The 17,947-nt window shown below is 40.3% G+C and overlaps 1 protein-coding gene across 2 annotated transcripts in view; it reads right to left on the bottom strand.

Moving 5' to 3' along the window:
* VCAN (versican) overlaps window positions 1-17,947 on the bottom strand; it is a 139,195-nt gene that overhangs the window by 66,807 nt on the left and 54,441 nt on the right. For both annotated transcript variants that reach the window (XM_089693245.1, XM_089693246.1), the window contains exon 6: window positions 11,055-11,342. In XM_089693245.1, the coding sequence (XP_089549371.1) occupies window positions 11,055-11,342 (288 nt within the window). The remainder of the gene's footprint in view (window positions 1-11,054; window positions 11,343-17,947) is intronic.

Here is a 17,947-nt window from a genome sequence, read left to right as displayed (position 1 = left end):
ACGTGGTACCACAGTACCATGCAATTTGGTGCGGCACGTTTTTCAAAAGTAGTGCGTTCACTACTTTTTCTGCAGTCTGTTGCAATTTTCAGCCCATTCAAATGAATGGGCTGCCAAACTTCACTGCAGGGGAGTGCACAGGAATTTCACAGGAACTCGGAGTGTGCTCCTGTGCGATTCGGGTGTTAACTGGCCCTAAATGATCTATATATAGTTGGGCAGCAGTAAACACACAGTGACCTGGGGTAACCGATGTATTGAAGAACTTGCAAACAGCACAACAACTTGGCAGGGAGCTCACTTGCCCAGAAACTTACAGTCAATGCAGTGGAGAGTCAGCAGTAGTAGGCCTGAACCGAAGACAGTGCTTGGTAAGGGGGTGGGATGCAGCCCGGCCAGTCCAACCCAAAAGGGAGCTTGCTGAGGTACAGATGTTGGCCCTGAGCTGCCCCCCTACTCCTTCGAAACCTGTCACTACCACTAGTGCTGTCCCTGACTTAAAAAGACTCTGTGCGACCCAAGATGGCCACAAGGGTTACCTGGATGCAGGGTAGCCAACCAGAATGCTGTTCCAGTGGACCAAGGGGATCATAGAGAAACCGAGTTTCTCTTGAGTTCCCTCTCCAGATGCACTACAGCTTGGGATGAGATTCACCTACAGTGGAATAACTAGACTGCACTTGCCTATAAACCTACCCAAAAATTAGAGGATTGAAGCATCAACAGAACGTACATAGTAAATACAAATTACACTTACTTTTATGCTAAGTCCTTGTAAGATTCTGGGCATCAAGATGTAGTGGAAAATGTGGGGCAAGAATTCACATATTTGCCTGGTCAGTCCAACCCAAAAGTGAGCTTGCTGAGGTACAGATGTTGGCCCTGAGCTGCCCCCCTACTCCTCCAAAACCTGTCACTACCACTAGTGCTGTCCCTGACTCAAAAAGACTCTGTGCGACCCAAGATGGCCACCAGGTTTACCTGGATGCAGGATAGCCAACCAGAATGCTGTTCCAGTGGACCAAGGGAATCACAAAGAAACCAAGTTTCTCTTGACTTCCCTCTCCAGATGCACTTCCACTCAGGATGAGCGTCACTTATAGTGGAGTAACTAGACTGCACTTGCCTACAAACCTACCCAAAAATTAGAGGATTGAAGCATCAACAGAACGTACATAGTAAATACAAATTACACTTACTTTTATGCTAAGTCCTTGTAAGATTCTGGGCATCAAGATGTAGTGGAAAATGTGGGGCAAGAATTCACATATTTGAATGTATTTGTGTATTTCTTCTCCCACACACTAGTCCAATTTACCAAGATTTGCACAACTTTTAGTTTTAGAGTAAAATGATAGTAAAGGGGAATTTAAAGTAAAAGGAAATCTATATTTATTTATGAACTTTGCTATGTACACATAACAGCTTTACAAAGACCAGGAAATGCATTTCCAGATGTTACCTGGCGCAACACCTGCTTATTAAACATTATTATGATTCCAATTAAGAAGTAAAAAATAAAATATATTGTTCAGCATTAGCAAAGTAATGTTTGGATGGTACCTCTTAATCACTAGTGGCATTCCTCTTGCTTTTTTAGCTATACTGTATAAAAACTGATAAGGACTATAGCAGATGGTTTCCATAAACATTACCAATGCGTTTTCACTGAGATTTCTGTTACATGCCATGTGTATTAATAAATCATTTGATTGAGATATTTAAACCTGAGTGACTTGTCACCGTGTACCTTTTTAGTCAGTGTTTCCCTGCTGAAATCCAGATGTGTGTGATGTCACCCTGAGATTACAAGGCAGCAAAGTATGAGGGTGTGCCACATCCCTACAAGTTCAAAGGAAATAAAGTGCCTTGATTTATCTTAGAACTGGTCAGTTGTGAGTGAAAGCTGACATTTTAATCTATTGCCCTGATCTTCACTAATAACATTATTCTTGACTCAATTACACATATAAAACAATGGATACAATACATTCCTTTGCTATGAGAAGATATATTCCTATTACTGGAAGGAATCACCTAAATATATTTAAATTATTTTAAGGTGACTGGTATGTAGATGGGCAGCACAGTGGCTTAGTGGTTAGCACTTCTGCCTTGCAGTAATTGGGTCATGGGTTCAATTCCCAACCATGGCGCCTCCTGCATGGAGTTTGCATGTTCTCTCTGTGTTTGTGTGGGTTTCCTCCGGGTACTCTGGTTTCCAACCACACTCCAAAGACATGCTGGTAGGTTAATTGGCTCCTGTCTAAATTGTCCTAGTTTCATCCCTGGCCACATGGGATTTCCTGCATGGTAGGGGTTGTGGAAAGACCTGGCAACCTACCCTGTAAAATAATTGCTAAGAGAATTCATGGAAAAAGTTGCTTACAAGTGATGTTCCATGCAATCGTCAAGGGTTGGATATGACTAGATAGATCAGCAATGGGCAAACTAAGGCCCGCGGGCCGTATACAGCCCGGCAGACCTTTTAATCCGGCCCGTGGAGCTAGGCTCCCGCTAGGCTCCTCTCACAGTCCGCCCTGAAGACCGGTGTAGCATGAAAATCTGTCTCCTATGAGGATCTGTCCCCCTCGACGTATCTGTGCATGTGCCGGAGATCGCCGATCGGCTGCTAATGCCTGAAACTGGCACATGCGCAGATACGTCGAGGGGGACAGATCCTCATAGGAGACAGATTTTCATGCTACACCGGAACGGCGCGGGAACACGGCGAGAGGAACGCGCGGAGCAAAGGTAAGTGAATTGACACAGGGGGGACTTGGGGACTTAATATGGGGGATGAATTAATATGGGGAATGAATTACTATATGGGGGATGAATTACTATATCGGGGATGAATTACTATATGGGGGATGAATTATTATATGGGGGATGAATTACTATGGGGGATGAATTACTATGGGGGATGAATTACTATGGGGGATGAATTACTATATGGGGGATGAATTACTATATGGGGAATGAATTACTATGGGGGATGAATTACTATATGGGGGATGAATTACTATGGGGGATGAATTACTATATGGGGGATGAATTACTATATGGGGGATGAATTACTATATGGGGGATTAATTACTATGGGGGATGAATTACTATGGGGGATGAATTACTATGGGGATGAATTACTATATGGGGGATGAATTACTATGGGGGATGAATTACTATATGGGGGATGAATTACTATGGGGGATGAATTACTATATGGGGGATGAATTACTATATGGGGGATTAATTACTATGCTTACTATGGGGGAATATTACTATACTTACTATGGATGACACATACACATCATTCATCTACTCTTGGTCCGGCCCCCGGGTCCAACATATGAACCCATTGCGGCCCTCAAGTCAAAAAGTTTGCCCACCCCTGAGATAGATAGATAGAGGTATGTACAGTAGATAAGAGGATGTATGTTACCTACAATGATGCCTTGAATGTAGGTGTTTTGAACCTGGTGTTCCAAGCCTGCAACTGGTCACATATGTTTGCTTCATGTGAAGTAGAACAAGTAGGTGCACACATTTTGGCTTCTTAGAGCTCATTCACACGGGAAGACAAATGCTGCATTTAGATGCATATAGCAAATTTGTACACATCTAATAGCAGCACTACAGCAATCAATCAGCCCATACCTATATATGAGTGTGTGCGCTGCGTTTAGCTGTGCACAAAAAAAAGTAGGACACAGCTGCAGATTTTACATGTACTGATCTGCCGATTTTACACGCATACAGTGAAGGAAATAAGTATTTGATCCCCTGCTTAATTTATTTCCCTCATGAACATGCAAATCAGTGCATCATTTGTTAGACATGCATTTCTTTTGAATTTGTTGTTGCTATTCTGTCTCTCAGTGTTACAATACATCTACCATTCGATTTTTAGACTGATCATTTATTTGTAAGTGGGCAAACATTCAAAATCAGCAGGGGATCAAATACTTATTTCCTTCACTGTATGTGCATAAACATGCATAAACACAAGTACTTTAGGTGTGTATTTTACACAGGATCTTCTAGCTCTACCAGGCAGAACTCTACCAGGAGAGGAGGCAGATAAGCAGAGCTTCCACTTTTGGGTGGAACTCTGCTTGAAAGTCTGAGTAATGTCCCTCTGCTATGATCATCTTTGCTACACAGAGCACTTATATTGCTTGTTTTCCAGGTGGTAACCTGGCTTAGAATTTTGTGATAAAGTGTTAAGTGTATGTCAAGTCAAAAACTTTTGTTTTAGTTGTCCAGTGGGGACTTTCGTTCTGGTGACCTGGGTGTCCCCAAGGGATTTCCTTAATTTGCAGGGATTTATTTTCACTTCCTGTTTGGCTATAGCACAGGAAGTGAAGGTAAATCTCTTCAATGGGACACAGCTGGCAAAAAAATTTGATGGATTATAACCAAAATGAAAAAAAAATGCCTATAGTTCTGCTTTAAAACCCCTTGTGGGTTTAACTGCTATCTGCAACAGGGACACAGACAGAAGTTAAAGTCTGACAGGTGTTCATTTGTTTTCCTATCTGTGCCGCTTTTGCTGAGCTCTCTTCACTTCCTGCCTGGTAAAATATTGTCAGCAGGACAGGAAGCGAGGATAAATCTGTCTATCAAAACCGTGGAAAGCAGTAAAAGCTCAACATGGGTTTTAAACCTTACATACGCTATTTAAAACACTTTAGCGAACTTATATGAAATTGTTCAGTTGTTGCTGGGAAGGATCTACTGTTGAGGGAGGGGTCCATTGTTGCTGGCTGTTGGGAGATATAGTGTTGCTGGGGGAGATATATTGTTACTGGGGGGGTTGCTGTGGGGGGGGGGCTTTTGTTGCTAAGGGGTCTACAATTGCTGGCTGCGGGGGATATACAATATTTTATTGCTTTTCTTGCTATCAATAGAAAATCCATACAAATTAGTTTGTAGTTTGTATTCACTAATAGGGCCATACTAGCTGGGAGGTGGGTAGGTGGTGGAACCAAGAGACGGTGTTCTGAAGTGGGTTGGTGGTGGAGACAAGGGGTGACTAGGAAGAGGGGGTACCTGTACCTATTCTCTGAGAAAAAAAACATGGATGTGTACAGTATATATTAGGACACATAAATTGAATACTGGTTACAGGGTGGTGCCGTTTTTGGCAGGAGAGCCAAATACATTTAACTTCACTGCTCAAAGTTTTCTTTTTCATAAAAAATAGGCCACTGTAAAATAAAATGAAGTTGACCATCTATCTATGTATCTATCTACTGTATGTAAGTTTGGTGTAGTTTATTTACTTCATTTATATTTGTATAAGGTCAATAGACGTTCCCAGTTTAGAATTTGCAAACAAGTTCTGCGTTTTTCTTAATACATTGTAGCAAAGTGGTGTTTTGAAGCCTAAGACAGAGGGTTCTTTACACTGTCCTCTCCATTCAAAAGCAGCTGACATGATCACTGATAGACCAGATTGGCAACTCTTACAACACTGGGATGTTGCCTACTGAAAATGTGTGTCCCTGTCACATATACAAACAATAATACAAGAAGCTACAAAAGGACAAATTGAAATGGATGTGCCATGCACCTTGATGAAGTATCACACCTTGATGTGTTTGTATCCCCAATATACGCATTTAACTTGCTAATTTTAATTCTCTATATTCAGTCTCTAAAACCATCATAGCTGCTTCAACTACAGCACTCAGAAAGTGACCTAGAAACAAAGAATTTATAAAAAATTATGTGTGTTAGATTATTTTCCTAATATTACAGCTGAACAAAATTTCAAACACGAATAATAAAGGTCACAGGGATTTAGTTGGTTGTCAAGGGAGGAGTAGAAGGTTTTTACTGTTACACAGCTGCAAAAGGTGACATCATTCCTCTTTGTTAACATCTGGTTCACAGACCTTACGTTAAGCTAGTGTAAATGATAGCATAAAACTACTTTTTCCAGATTTGCTCTGAAATCAACATAAAAACACAGAGATCTTATCAGGTCTGAAGAAGGGTATTTTTAAATACTGATTATTTACACTGCCTGTAAATCAATGTGTTCTGTACCACCATTCAGGCATACAACACAATTGAAGATCAAAGACCATCTGACCAAGTGTGAAGAGATGCATGGTCAACTTCCGAACCACAGACAGTGCAAATAAGGATACCGTCTTTGATCCTTCATGTTGTTAACACGTGTTCTGCTTTTATACTATGATTACATGGCCAAGATTGAAAGATAGTACAAATCCTTTTTCATTTTGCTACTATAGGTAAAAAGGTTGTAACCTTTGTATCTGCTCTTGTGTTTAGAAATGTTAACAATAACAGGAAGGATTTGATTTGTATTGAAACAGAATTAAATCAATTATTAAATTAAGTTTATTAACCAGTTCCCACCCGGCCTATAGCCAGATGGCAGCTGGCGAACAGCTCGTCCCTGCGGGTGGACACCGTTTCCGGAACGCACATTGCACACGCCCACAGGGCCGCGCTGTGGCGAGATCTGTCACCGGCCTTGTACCTGGGACACGGCCGATGACAGATCTGTGTACCATCAACTATGAGCCACAAATGAATCCAGCCATGCTGCTAGTAAACATGAGTGGAGAATACTATAAATACACCCTGAAAGGGGAGATCAGCGTACAGGAGCAGAACAACATCCATGACAATGGAATCCCCAAGAAGGCTCCATGGTTAGTGTGCTAACTCGTTGAAACAGTTCTTTCCACACAACCTTCTCTGGGTTTAAAATTATTCCTGGAGGATTTGGGTATTTTCTTTTCTCTAGGTACTTTTGTTGTAGACAATATATCTGGCACCAAACAAAAGGACACTCACCTTGTGGTTATGGGTGAATTCTCAATTGGGACTATATGTGCAAGGTTGAACTTAAGAAAAGATTCTGCCCTTTTGTATTTCTCACAAACCCCAGTCAGAACTGCACCTTTCTTCTTTTGGGTGTGCACTGCTCTTTTGTCTGACAGCAGAAGTATTTTTTCTGCTTTGCAAAGTTTTATGAATCAGTTAGTGCACCTCGTTAGTGCACCTTGTTGTTCCTCCTGATAAAACACCCACCACCACCTTCTCCAGCAGAATCTGGAGCAGAGAAGTTTAATATATTTGATTCTGTCGTAAACCCTCCAGGGGACTCATGGTCAGATTCTGAAGCCCTCCCTTCCAGGGGCAGACTGACAACTCATGGGGCCCCCGAGCAACAGGGGATCATGGGGCCCCTCTATCCTTGCCCACACTCAAAGAACACCCAAAAAAGTCTATAAAAAGGTACATGGGGCATTTCATGGGGCCCCCTACTGACCCTGGGCCCTCAGACAGTGCCAAAGTGCTCAAATGGTCAGTCCGCCCCTGCTCCCTTCTTTAGAGAAGGAGACCCCAACAGCTAAACTTCAGTCAGCAGATGTTTTTTTTTATAATTGAGGCTGTAGGCTCTATCCAATATGGGGAATTTTGTCATGAAATGGTATACTCCGCCTGTAACTGACTCGTGTGTCTTCCAAGAGGCTCTGTCTTTTAAGGTCCCCGCTGAAAAGAAGTTGAAAGCACTTTCTCTATCCATCTACTCCTTGATTACAAGTGACCTTTCACCCATGTTTGCCTCTGCACTCATTTCTAAATCTTGGGCTGACTGGTCTTCACTGGTAATCGAGGATCTGGAGGTTACTGGTGTTGATACTTAACATATTGATTGCATTGGCTAGATGTTTGTCACATTGAACTTTATGTATGACGTGGCACAGGATGACTGGGTCAGGTCTTGCTTTTTTCTTTCTCCTGTCCAATTAGGCGGGGTGTTCTGACTTCATTGTTGATCAGATGAGCAACAGTGTAAGAAGGTTTTGTTAAGACTAACCTTTGTGGGAAACTGACTTTTAGTCTCTTTGCTGGTTGAAATCACTAAAGTGTGATGAGGTAAGTGTACTCAATTACCCCAGGCGCACAAAACTAAGGTTTAACAGTGAAGACTGACACCATTCTATCCTGCATCAAAGCACTTCTCTTGTTCTTACAAGTCAGATTCCAGTTCCCAGAACAAAAAGTCTTCTTCCATCTTCTCGGATTTAGTGATTTTTATACATACTTTGTAACACTAGGGTTCAAAACTGGAGTGTAATCCACCTCAGTGTTAAGGTCCACCCCCACCATCTCTATCAGAGATGAAGAGACCCCTGACGGCTTTTGTGGAGATCTGGGAAGATTGCATAGCAACCACATTGGTATAGGAAAAAATATGGATCTTCTTGTTCCAGAGTTATTCCAGTCATTGGATACCTAGCTGACCGGCCGCTGCAAGTGCAAACTTTTTTTTACCTTGGATTCAAATGTGTCAATAACAATTGGTGGACTATGGATGGGTCCAAAACTTCAAGCAGTTGACTTCTGTTCAAAACATTTGGAGTATTTGTGCCATCTCCTGGATACCTTTTAGACCAAATCTTCATACCAGAAATGGACAAAACTGCAGGATCAGGTTTGGCAACTTTGATCTCGATGTCTCAGTCTTCAACTACAGTGCTCAATGTGAGTGTTGCAGCAGCAACAAAGGAGTCTATTCTGTCCTGGATGAAATGTCATGTTTAGAGCATTTTCCATGGTGCATGTTTCTGGAGAACTGGAAGGCAGATTGTTTCAACAGAACAACATCTGGATGGGGAAAAATATCTCTCCATCCAGAAGTTTTCTGAGACATACATTTGCATTGAACAGCGTCTTGGGGAACACTAGCATCTTGTAGGGATCCTAATTTGATCTTACACAAGATTGTTTGGAGTCCAATAACCCACATTTTATCCAAAGTGTTGTTTTGCCTTTCACCCGAATGAACATATTGTGTCCAGCAACCATTCACCCCAAGGAGATTTATCTTCATTGCCTGGATGTAGTGAGAGCCATCAGGGTTTACCTTTCTGCTATTGCTTCTTTTAAGCAGACTGATTCCCTTTTTGTCATTACAGAAGGTCCTAGAAGAGGTGTTCCAGCTTTCAGATCCACTATCTCTAAGTAGATTCAGCAGGTTATTGTGCAGGCCTATTAGTTACAAGATAAAGTACCTCCTTATATTAAGGTCCAGTCCACTAGGACAGTGAGTGTTTCTTCATCTTTCCATCACCAGGCATAAGTGTTACAGATTTGTGAGGCTGCAATCTGGTCTTCTGCACATATTTCTGTTAAAGTGGTTGTAAAGTCTAATTTAAAAATAAATAAATAAACAGGTTTATACTTATCTGCTCCCCAACCCACCTCCCACTCCTTTGTCACAGGATTTGGCTGACAACAGGGGGAGTCAATGGCTCCTGCTGCCTCAGCAAAGCCTGTGAAAGCGGGATGAGAAGACAGAGTCGTTACAGATGGGCCACAGCACTGGATCCAGTGAGATGGGGAATGCATTACAGTGCAAAATGTTTAGGCTTTAGAACCACTTTAAGCTTTACAAGGTCAATATGTCTGCTTGTGCACATGCTTGTTTCAGGCGAAGGGTTCTGCAAGAGCCTGCTTAATGTTCCTGATTTCACTTTGTGTTTTTTTTCTTGTTGGATTGGTTTATCCAAAAAAAAAAAAAGCAGTCCAAACTAAGGGGTATGAGTGTTTCTGCCTCTAATTAGAATATTTTTTGGACTTCCCTAAGTTGCTCAGTTATCATCAACCTGTGTCCCTCAGAGGGCAATAGAGAAAAGAGGGGTTTTTGTGTACATATTTTATATCAAATCCTTTTCTCAGAGCCATAAGGAGACACAGCTTCCTCCTCTTACGCTACCATTTTCTCTTTGGACTGCTTGCTACAGCTGAGCAGGTGTGAGATAGGAGTGGTCATAGGATTAAGGCAGCTGGCTTTCAGCTTCTTATGTGCACAATATCCTTTTCTCCTGTAGACAGCAGTCTAAACCTAGGCTGCTTAATTATCATCAAGCTGTGTCCCTCACTGGACTCCAAGAAAATAAATATCCTATCGTTATGCATTATAATATTGTAAGTAATATAAAACACTATATAGTACTTAGTTTATGTTTACTTTTATGTTAAGTCATTTGACCCAAGCTTTATATGCAAGTATATGGTTATTTCCAAGCTGAAATCCTAGCAGATGAAAAAAACCAACAATTTATGCAGGTATGGGTTCATTACAATTTTTCAATTAGTGTATTTCTAAAAGCAGCCAGCATATTATTGGAATTTGATATTTAAGCTTCTTATCTGGTTACTAGGTACACTAAAGTCCTGTATCCCCTTTTTTCTTTTGTGCTTTTGTATACTTCAGCCCCAGTCCTCTTCTTCTCGGGTCCCCCGTTGGTGCTCCTGGCCCCTCCTCCTTGACCTGTACCCCCAATAGCAAGCTGCTTGCTATGGGGGCACTGGTGCGTGCTCGCTGCCGAGCCCCCCTCTATGCATCCAAAATAAACATAGAGAACATGTCTCAGCCCTGCCCCCTGCTCTAACCTTATTGGCTCACTGGCTGTGATTGACTGCAGTGGGAGATGACTCCCCCTACTGTGTCTCAGCCAATAAGGAGAGAGAGAAACGGGACAGCCAAGGTTCCCATGCACATCACTGGATCGAGAGGAGGCTCACTTGAGTATTCGGGGGGGCTGTGGGGGGAGCAGTCAGCACACAGAAGGTTTTTTACTTTCATGCATAGAATGCATGATGGTAAAAAACTTTCAGTTGTTACAACCACTGTAATTTAGTATGAGCCTTTTGCAGTTTCCTGTATAGCTGAGCTCAGAGAAAAAGAAGGAAAAGCAGCACAAGGAGACAATTAGGTGTGCTGCAATGCTCACATGCTAACAAGAATCATGCGGACTGGAAGAGAGGTGATCCCATCAGTCTTCTTCTTCACTGTCCAATCACTGTCTGGGGGCAGGGACAAGACCTAATTGTATTACTTAACTGCAGTAGAAAAAGGTCAGGTCTGAAGTCATTTAAACATTTCCCTGGAGTTCAGATTAAAAACTGGAGTTCCACTTAAAATAGAAACAGTTGTCAATATGGGTTAAAAAAATAAAAGTAGGCAAGCAACCCTGCAAAGTAGTAATTTCACTTACTCTGAACACAGTAGACTGTATACTTCTCCTTTGACTGAGGAAAGTATGTCTGATTGCTGAAGCGATATTTAGTCCTCACACCAAGGAGTCCACCACCACACTGGGGTCTTGCAAATGACACAGGATAACGTACACTTCCATCTGCAAGCCAGCCATAGTCGCACTGATCAAAGCCTGTCCTCCAAGCAGCATACAAGTCACCAACAGTTGCTATAGCTGCATTCTTTTTCTCGCATTCTGTTTTAGCTTCCTCAAATGTCAGCCTTTTGGGAACATGGAATAAGTCACCTGAAAAACAGAAAAATATATATACTGTACATGAAAAAAACATATGAAATAAGAAATATGTGAAACTGTTATGCTGAAACACAAATATATAGAATGTATTACAGGATCCTTGCAAGCTACAAGGAATAGCTGTAAGAACAAACTAAAACTAACAATCCCATTTTTGGCTTGATCAGCATGTTATAGTCTTGATAGAAGCTTTCTATAACTAAGCCAAGCCTAACATAACAATAAGATGCTGTACTCAAATACCATTTTATGTAAATTTGTAAATGTTCTCCTGCGTTAAGAATGTAATATATTTTACATTTTAATAACAAACAAAACACAGCTGTGTGCAATCTACTAAGGCCCCTTTATATGTTTTTTATATTTATCTTTTTTTTTTTTTACTTTAATGTACATTTTGTTTTGAATTTCTATATGCTTTGTCACATATTTTAGGAACGTTTAAAAAAAACAAATAAGGAAAAAATATATATTGGCTCAAGCTACACTGCTACAAATTTTGAACTGAAACCCCCAGGTACCAAGTACAAATAACTGCTGCACATACTTCCTTCAATATGAATCTGCTTCAGTCCTACAACAATGATTTTGGCAAGCAAAAAAATTGTATGCAATGCAAAGAAAATGTTATTATATCATTTAGCCATTTAAAAACAATAATACCACATGGCCAAATTTGTGCTAATGCTGCATACGGTATTGCCTGCACAAAAGTGTCCTATGGACCACAACGCAAAGATTCCACAGGTTGCAAGAGTTTTGGAGTGAACACTAAGAATCTGCATAGGTTCCTATATGGATGCCAAAATCCAGTGACATGCCACAAATGAAACTCAGTGAAATCCTAGGACTGTGAACACTGTGAGGCTGATTTACTAAAGGAATTGAGAATGTTCACATGATAAATTGTGTGAAAATTCACTTCCACGATCCAATCATTTGAAAAGCAGACCCGCGCTACATGCTATTTACTAATTGACGTTAAAATGTACATTACGTCCCATTTCCAAGGTTTATTCTTTGATTTTATCAACCATCTCTACTGGCCTTCCTCCTTGTACTACCAAATGGGCCTCCGAGCTTGGCCACTCACTCACTGACATGGACTGGTGGAAAGTTTTTCTTACTACACAAAAACCATCCATGTCTTGTTCCACACAGGAACCCAATTATAAGGTACTCTCATGGTGGTACCTTACTCCATCTAGATTACACTCCATTTAGTCTTCCCATTCGGACTTCATTCATATCTGTTGGTCTTGTTGCCCTATATCTCAGCTCTGGGGCCATGATATTGTCCTTTACAATTTATTTTCCCAGGAATCTATCACTAACTCTTCCCAACTTGCCTTGTTTAACCTGCTACCTTAATTGTTGTCATGGGTGAAAAACGCCCTTCTCCAATTTTGTGCTCTGACATTTGATCCCAAGGCATTGCAAGCCCAATACTGTTCTCTCCATCCCTGAATGGCTAGAGACTCTCAACAACCTTATGCACATGGTAAAATTGATAGCTGTGGATAAGAACACCTATGACAAATTCACACAGATCTGGATGGCTTGGATCTTGTTTGAAGGCTCTCATAAGCAGCAGGAATTTCTAGTGGGTCTTCCCTAGGGCCCTCCTCAATGCTGTGTAGCCCCTTACTACTAAGTTTTTTTCCTGGTCCTGTGTCATTGCACACTATTACAGGATATATTCACTCTTCTTTCCCCTACCATTTTATGCTAAGTACATCCTCTAGCAAGTACAATTTCCAGACCCCCTAACTGGTCTTAGGTTTCTTCTCTTTTATTTTTCTGCTGAATTTTTTTTTCTCTTTTCTATCATTTAGAGAGTACTCTCCTGTGACATATTATCTACCTTAATACTCTGTGTTCACTTTGTAGGAATGAAAGACTCCCTTTATTGTTATGTGTAACTCTCATTGTTCCCAATAAAAATATATTTGCACAAAAACGTACATCTGGGCATAGAAGGCATGGATTGGCTAAACTGCATTTTTACAGAACACAATAAGCTAATTCATAGAAATAAAAAATGTCTCACTGAGCTGAACAAAATGTATGAGAACTCTGTCTGTGCGTTTGAAGACCAAACTGCAAAGGATCAACTGAACCCTTATTTTGCATTATCAGCTATTTCAGGCTCTGAACAAATTATATGACTTGAGAAGTCACTGCAGAAATCTAATTACATTTGTAATCTTATTTCATGCATTTTCATTTTTGATAAATCCTTTTTTTTTCTACAAATATATGTCTAATATAATTCAGTTTGTTCATGTGGCTTTTTATGGTCTTGTATTGGACCCCTTACCAAAGGAATTTCCTGAAACTTGATTCTAATTAAGCCAATACGGCTAGTGAAAAGACTGTTTCCCTGAGTAATCTCATTTCAAAAGTATATGAGAAAGGCAGCTCACCATCTAATAAAGATTTTCTTTTTAAATATTTGCTATGTTGCCTCAAAGCTTTAATTGCTGAATAAGCCACTGCCTCAAAGCTTTTGTGAAACTGCTGCACCAGCCATATATACACCAACAAAGAGGTTTTTTGGTTCTAAGGCATTCTCATTGGGAACTGTTGGTAGTTGTGAGTGGTGCACTGATGTGTGAATGCCAGGCTACACCTTCACCTCATGAAATGAAGAGCCAGACAAAAGGGTCCAATAGTAATAACACATGAATCAAAGAATGTCCTCCAACTGCTTTCCTCTAACTGCTATTTTATTAAGGCTGTTACTGGCAATGTACTCTCTATAAAACAAGACATGGCTAAATGAAGTATTTAGTGGGTTAGCACAAGCCAGTGGTGTCAGACATTCATGGCCTCTGAAACATTGATTTGTTAAGACACCAAGCTATGTAGTTGCTTGTGTGTACATGTGTGCCAGTGTGTGTATATTGTTTCTTATTCGTTATATGAAAGCTGCGAGTGGCCTGCCATTTTAACCATTGAGATAGTAAACTGACCCATAAGTAACTACTGAGAACATAAGAGACTGGATGGAGACAATAGTAGAAAAAAAATCAGTACCAGCAACAATCAAATCCCTCTTCTATTACACAACCCATGCATTAAACAATGCTTAGAATTAACAGCCACAAGAAGGGGTATATCTAGCTGTATTTATTTGAATTATGCATTGGGTCACCCACTACATACAGTAAACCACCAGTCCACCCTTCTACACCAAATAAACCCACCAAAACTGAAAGGTGTGGTTCACAATTTACGTGTTCATTCTATATGTACACTGTACTGCATGCTCAAAATCCAGTGTATGCAACATTTTTGCACACTTCCATGGTTGTGCAAGAAAAGGCATCAATCCACTGATGAACAGCAGCACTCGTGTAAATGAACCCTTAAAATTACGATACAGTGTTTATATAAATTGTATTTCTAATTCAATTGACCTTTAATTAATTAGCATATACTCTAATGATGCATTAGTTATTTTTAAAGAATACCTCCAAAAAAGTTTGAAATAAGGGGCTACTGAAATCACTAAATATTACCAGTAACTTAAGTTTCTACCTTCCTTATAAAGAAAGTGAATCTAATATTTAGCTAAAGTACCTGGCACCCTGGAAATTATTTTATCCATGCCAACCCCTCCACAACTCCATGAAGATTGGCAGCAAATCCATCACAGAGCAGGAGGCAAGAAACTTTAACTGCAGTATGGGGCAGGTTTTTCCTAGACCTTCCTAAATAGGAAATGCTGCAGTAAAAGTTACATTTTTTTTAACAGCTACCAATTGGAACTGATAACGAACCCCTTGGCAATTTACTTTTGCAACTGCAGAATGCCATCAGGGCTCCCTGTTACAGATGGTGATGTCTAATTAAGGAAGTATAGTATATTCTTTCTAAGGGAATCTCACCCCACTATTGCCTGCAGTCCTTGTATATAGACAGTAATGGGATCCCCACTGAAGATGCGAATACATGCTCTTCAAGGAACTGATGAGGGGACAGATGAAGTTGAGTGGACCCCTTCACTAGTTTAAAATATGACTGTCAATGGTAAAAAAGGGACCACACACACATCCTGGGTTTCTACAGACATCTAATTGTAAGATCCCAACTACGGCACCACCTGTCTGGAGTTTGCATGTTCTCCCTGTGCCTGCGTGGGTTTCCTCTGGGTACTCTGGTTTCCTCCCACACTCCAAAGACATGCTGGTAGGTTAATTGGCTCCTGTCTAAATTGGCCCTAGTATGTGTATGCATGAATGTAAGTTAGAGACCTTAGATTGTACACTCTTTGAGGGTTAGGGACTGATTTGAATGTACAATATATATGTAAAGTGCTGCGTAAATTGACAGCCCTATATAAGTACCTGTAATAAATAATAAATAAATAAGAAGCCTTGCTTCTTCCTTTTTTTTTTAAATATCATGTTGTTCTGCTGAAACAGAATTTTAGTTATAATTGGCGGTCAATTTAGATGTAAACAGAGCTCAGCATAGTCGTTTAAAGTGTATCTATTGTTCAAATGTAAAATCATATATTCAAAATTCAAATGTAAATTATTTCTAGCCTACTCTCATTAATCTGAATGAACTTAAACTTACTTTATAGGGATCCTCACACATTTGTTTTCTTAAATTCTGTGACACCTCTTTGGAATGCCCTGTGAGTAGGCACTGCAGTTTCACACATTTCACAGAGCCTGCCTCCTGAACTACAGAGGTGCTGAGAGGAGGAGTTTCAAAGCAGGAATTACAAGGTACCATGAAATATGTAGTCCAGGGGCGGACTGACCATTTGGAAACTCAGGCACTGCCCGAGGGCCTGGGGTCAGTAGGGGGCCCCATGAGATGTCCCTGGTACCTTTTTCATAGGCTTTTTTGAGTTTGGGCAAGGACACCGGGGCCCCATGATCCCCTATTGCCCGGGGGCCCCATGAGTTGTCAGTCCACCCCTGATGTAGTCCTTAAAAAACTGAAAGTAAACAGCATAGGAGAAGCTGCAAAGCATGCCGGGAAACCAAAAGAGATGTCCAGCAAATAGACATGCACTTTGGAAATGTTTGTTTTATTTTGGATGCATTCGTTCATTGAAGAATTTCATTTAGTTATATTTGTTATGTTGAACTGAGTCATTTTTGGAATTGGTTTCGCATCTTCGGCATTTGTTTTGTGTATCAGACGTTAGTCCAATCCACCAAGAGAAATGGCATGAGCTGATTGGACAATATCGACTGGCGTCATGTACATCCGAATTAACGAACGGAACGAAATTCAGATCCATTCATTATCTGAGTCCGAATTATCGAATAAATTTGAAAATTGCAATAATTTCCCCATGGGCCTGAACTACTATTGCATCATGTGATGTCAAACAAATGAAACTAAAGTATTTGTTAATTATGTTACAACTTTTGGATTCATTGACATTTGTTACTATGTCCATTCAGAGATTTGTATATATCCAAATCACTAAAAATGAAATTTTCATCTGAAAAACGAATCAGAACGAACCAAAGCGCACATGTCTACCAGCAGACAGGCAGCACAACATAACATTTTTCAGGTAAGCTTATATTGAATTGTCAAAAAATAACTATTGTTTGTATTGTTATTACAATGCTGAGGTTATGAAATGAAAGTGTATGCTGTGACCATAGATTACCTTTAAATGACTGGGGATGCTAGCTGTCATTTCTGCCACACCTATGGTTAGATCAGCTATTTGCCAATGCGCTTTTAATAAGGAATGTTGTAGCCTGGATACATTTCCTTTGATGAACCACATAAACATATGTTAAGGTTGTAGTTCTATGAAGAATTCAAGCATGCCATTACCATGATGTCACCTCAATGGCTGTTGCAGTTTGTACTTTTACATTTTTAAACAATGTCGTACTTTGCACTAAATAATAAAGGTTACACAATTTTGTTCTCTGAAAAAATAATAGCCAAAAAGAAATAAAATCTGTTTGATATTGCCAAATTATGATTTCCTGGATATCACAGAAAATTAAAAGGGGAGCAAAATGTTAAATGTTTTTATAGCTGGATTATGGAATAATCAGGGAGGTACAATAAAGCTCAGAGCACATATGCAATAGAAGCTCACATTGTAACTCTGTCATTGCAGCCCAGAAAATGGAAACCATGACAGTGTTTATGTTACAGACAATAATGCAGTGTGTGTTAACCTTGGCAGCCTCCTCTAGCCAGGTTGAAGTCAGCAGCGAGAGCGCCCAAAGAATTGACGGGATTTTCCTGTGCTGCTTATGTGCGCGTTACTATTGAAAAAAAAAACACCTGACTATTTAAGGTTTGGTTTTTTTATGGCTGTTAAATACCACAGACTAGACTTATGAGCCAGGTTCTCGACTCCAGACAAAGGCTGATTCAAAATCATCTCTGGAAAGCGCTAGACGCTGTCTTATTAGCCTATTCTTCAAAAGTCTGTCAAACCTTAAGCTTCTGGCATTACATTTCACTTTCATCTTTCCTTATTAATACTGCCCCACCTGTTTAGGTTGCCTCTTTATTTATCCCAAAACATATATGCAGGAATTTTATGGTGCCAGGAGAATATTGCCTAGACAGTTCGCAAACTGAAGGAACTT

This window comes from Staurois parvus, unplaced genomic scaffold (genome assembly GCF_062004578.1).
Source record: "Staurois parvus isolate SC_StPar_1 unplaced genomic scaffold, SC_StPar_1.0 ptg000618l, whole genome shotgun sequence".
Taxonomy (NCBI): domain Eukaryota; kingdom Metazoa; phylum Chordata; class Amphibia; order Anura; family Ranidae; genus Staurois; species Staurois parvus.
This window is presented reverse-complemented; position numbering and strand designations above follow the sequence as displayed.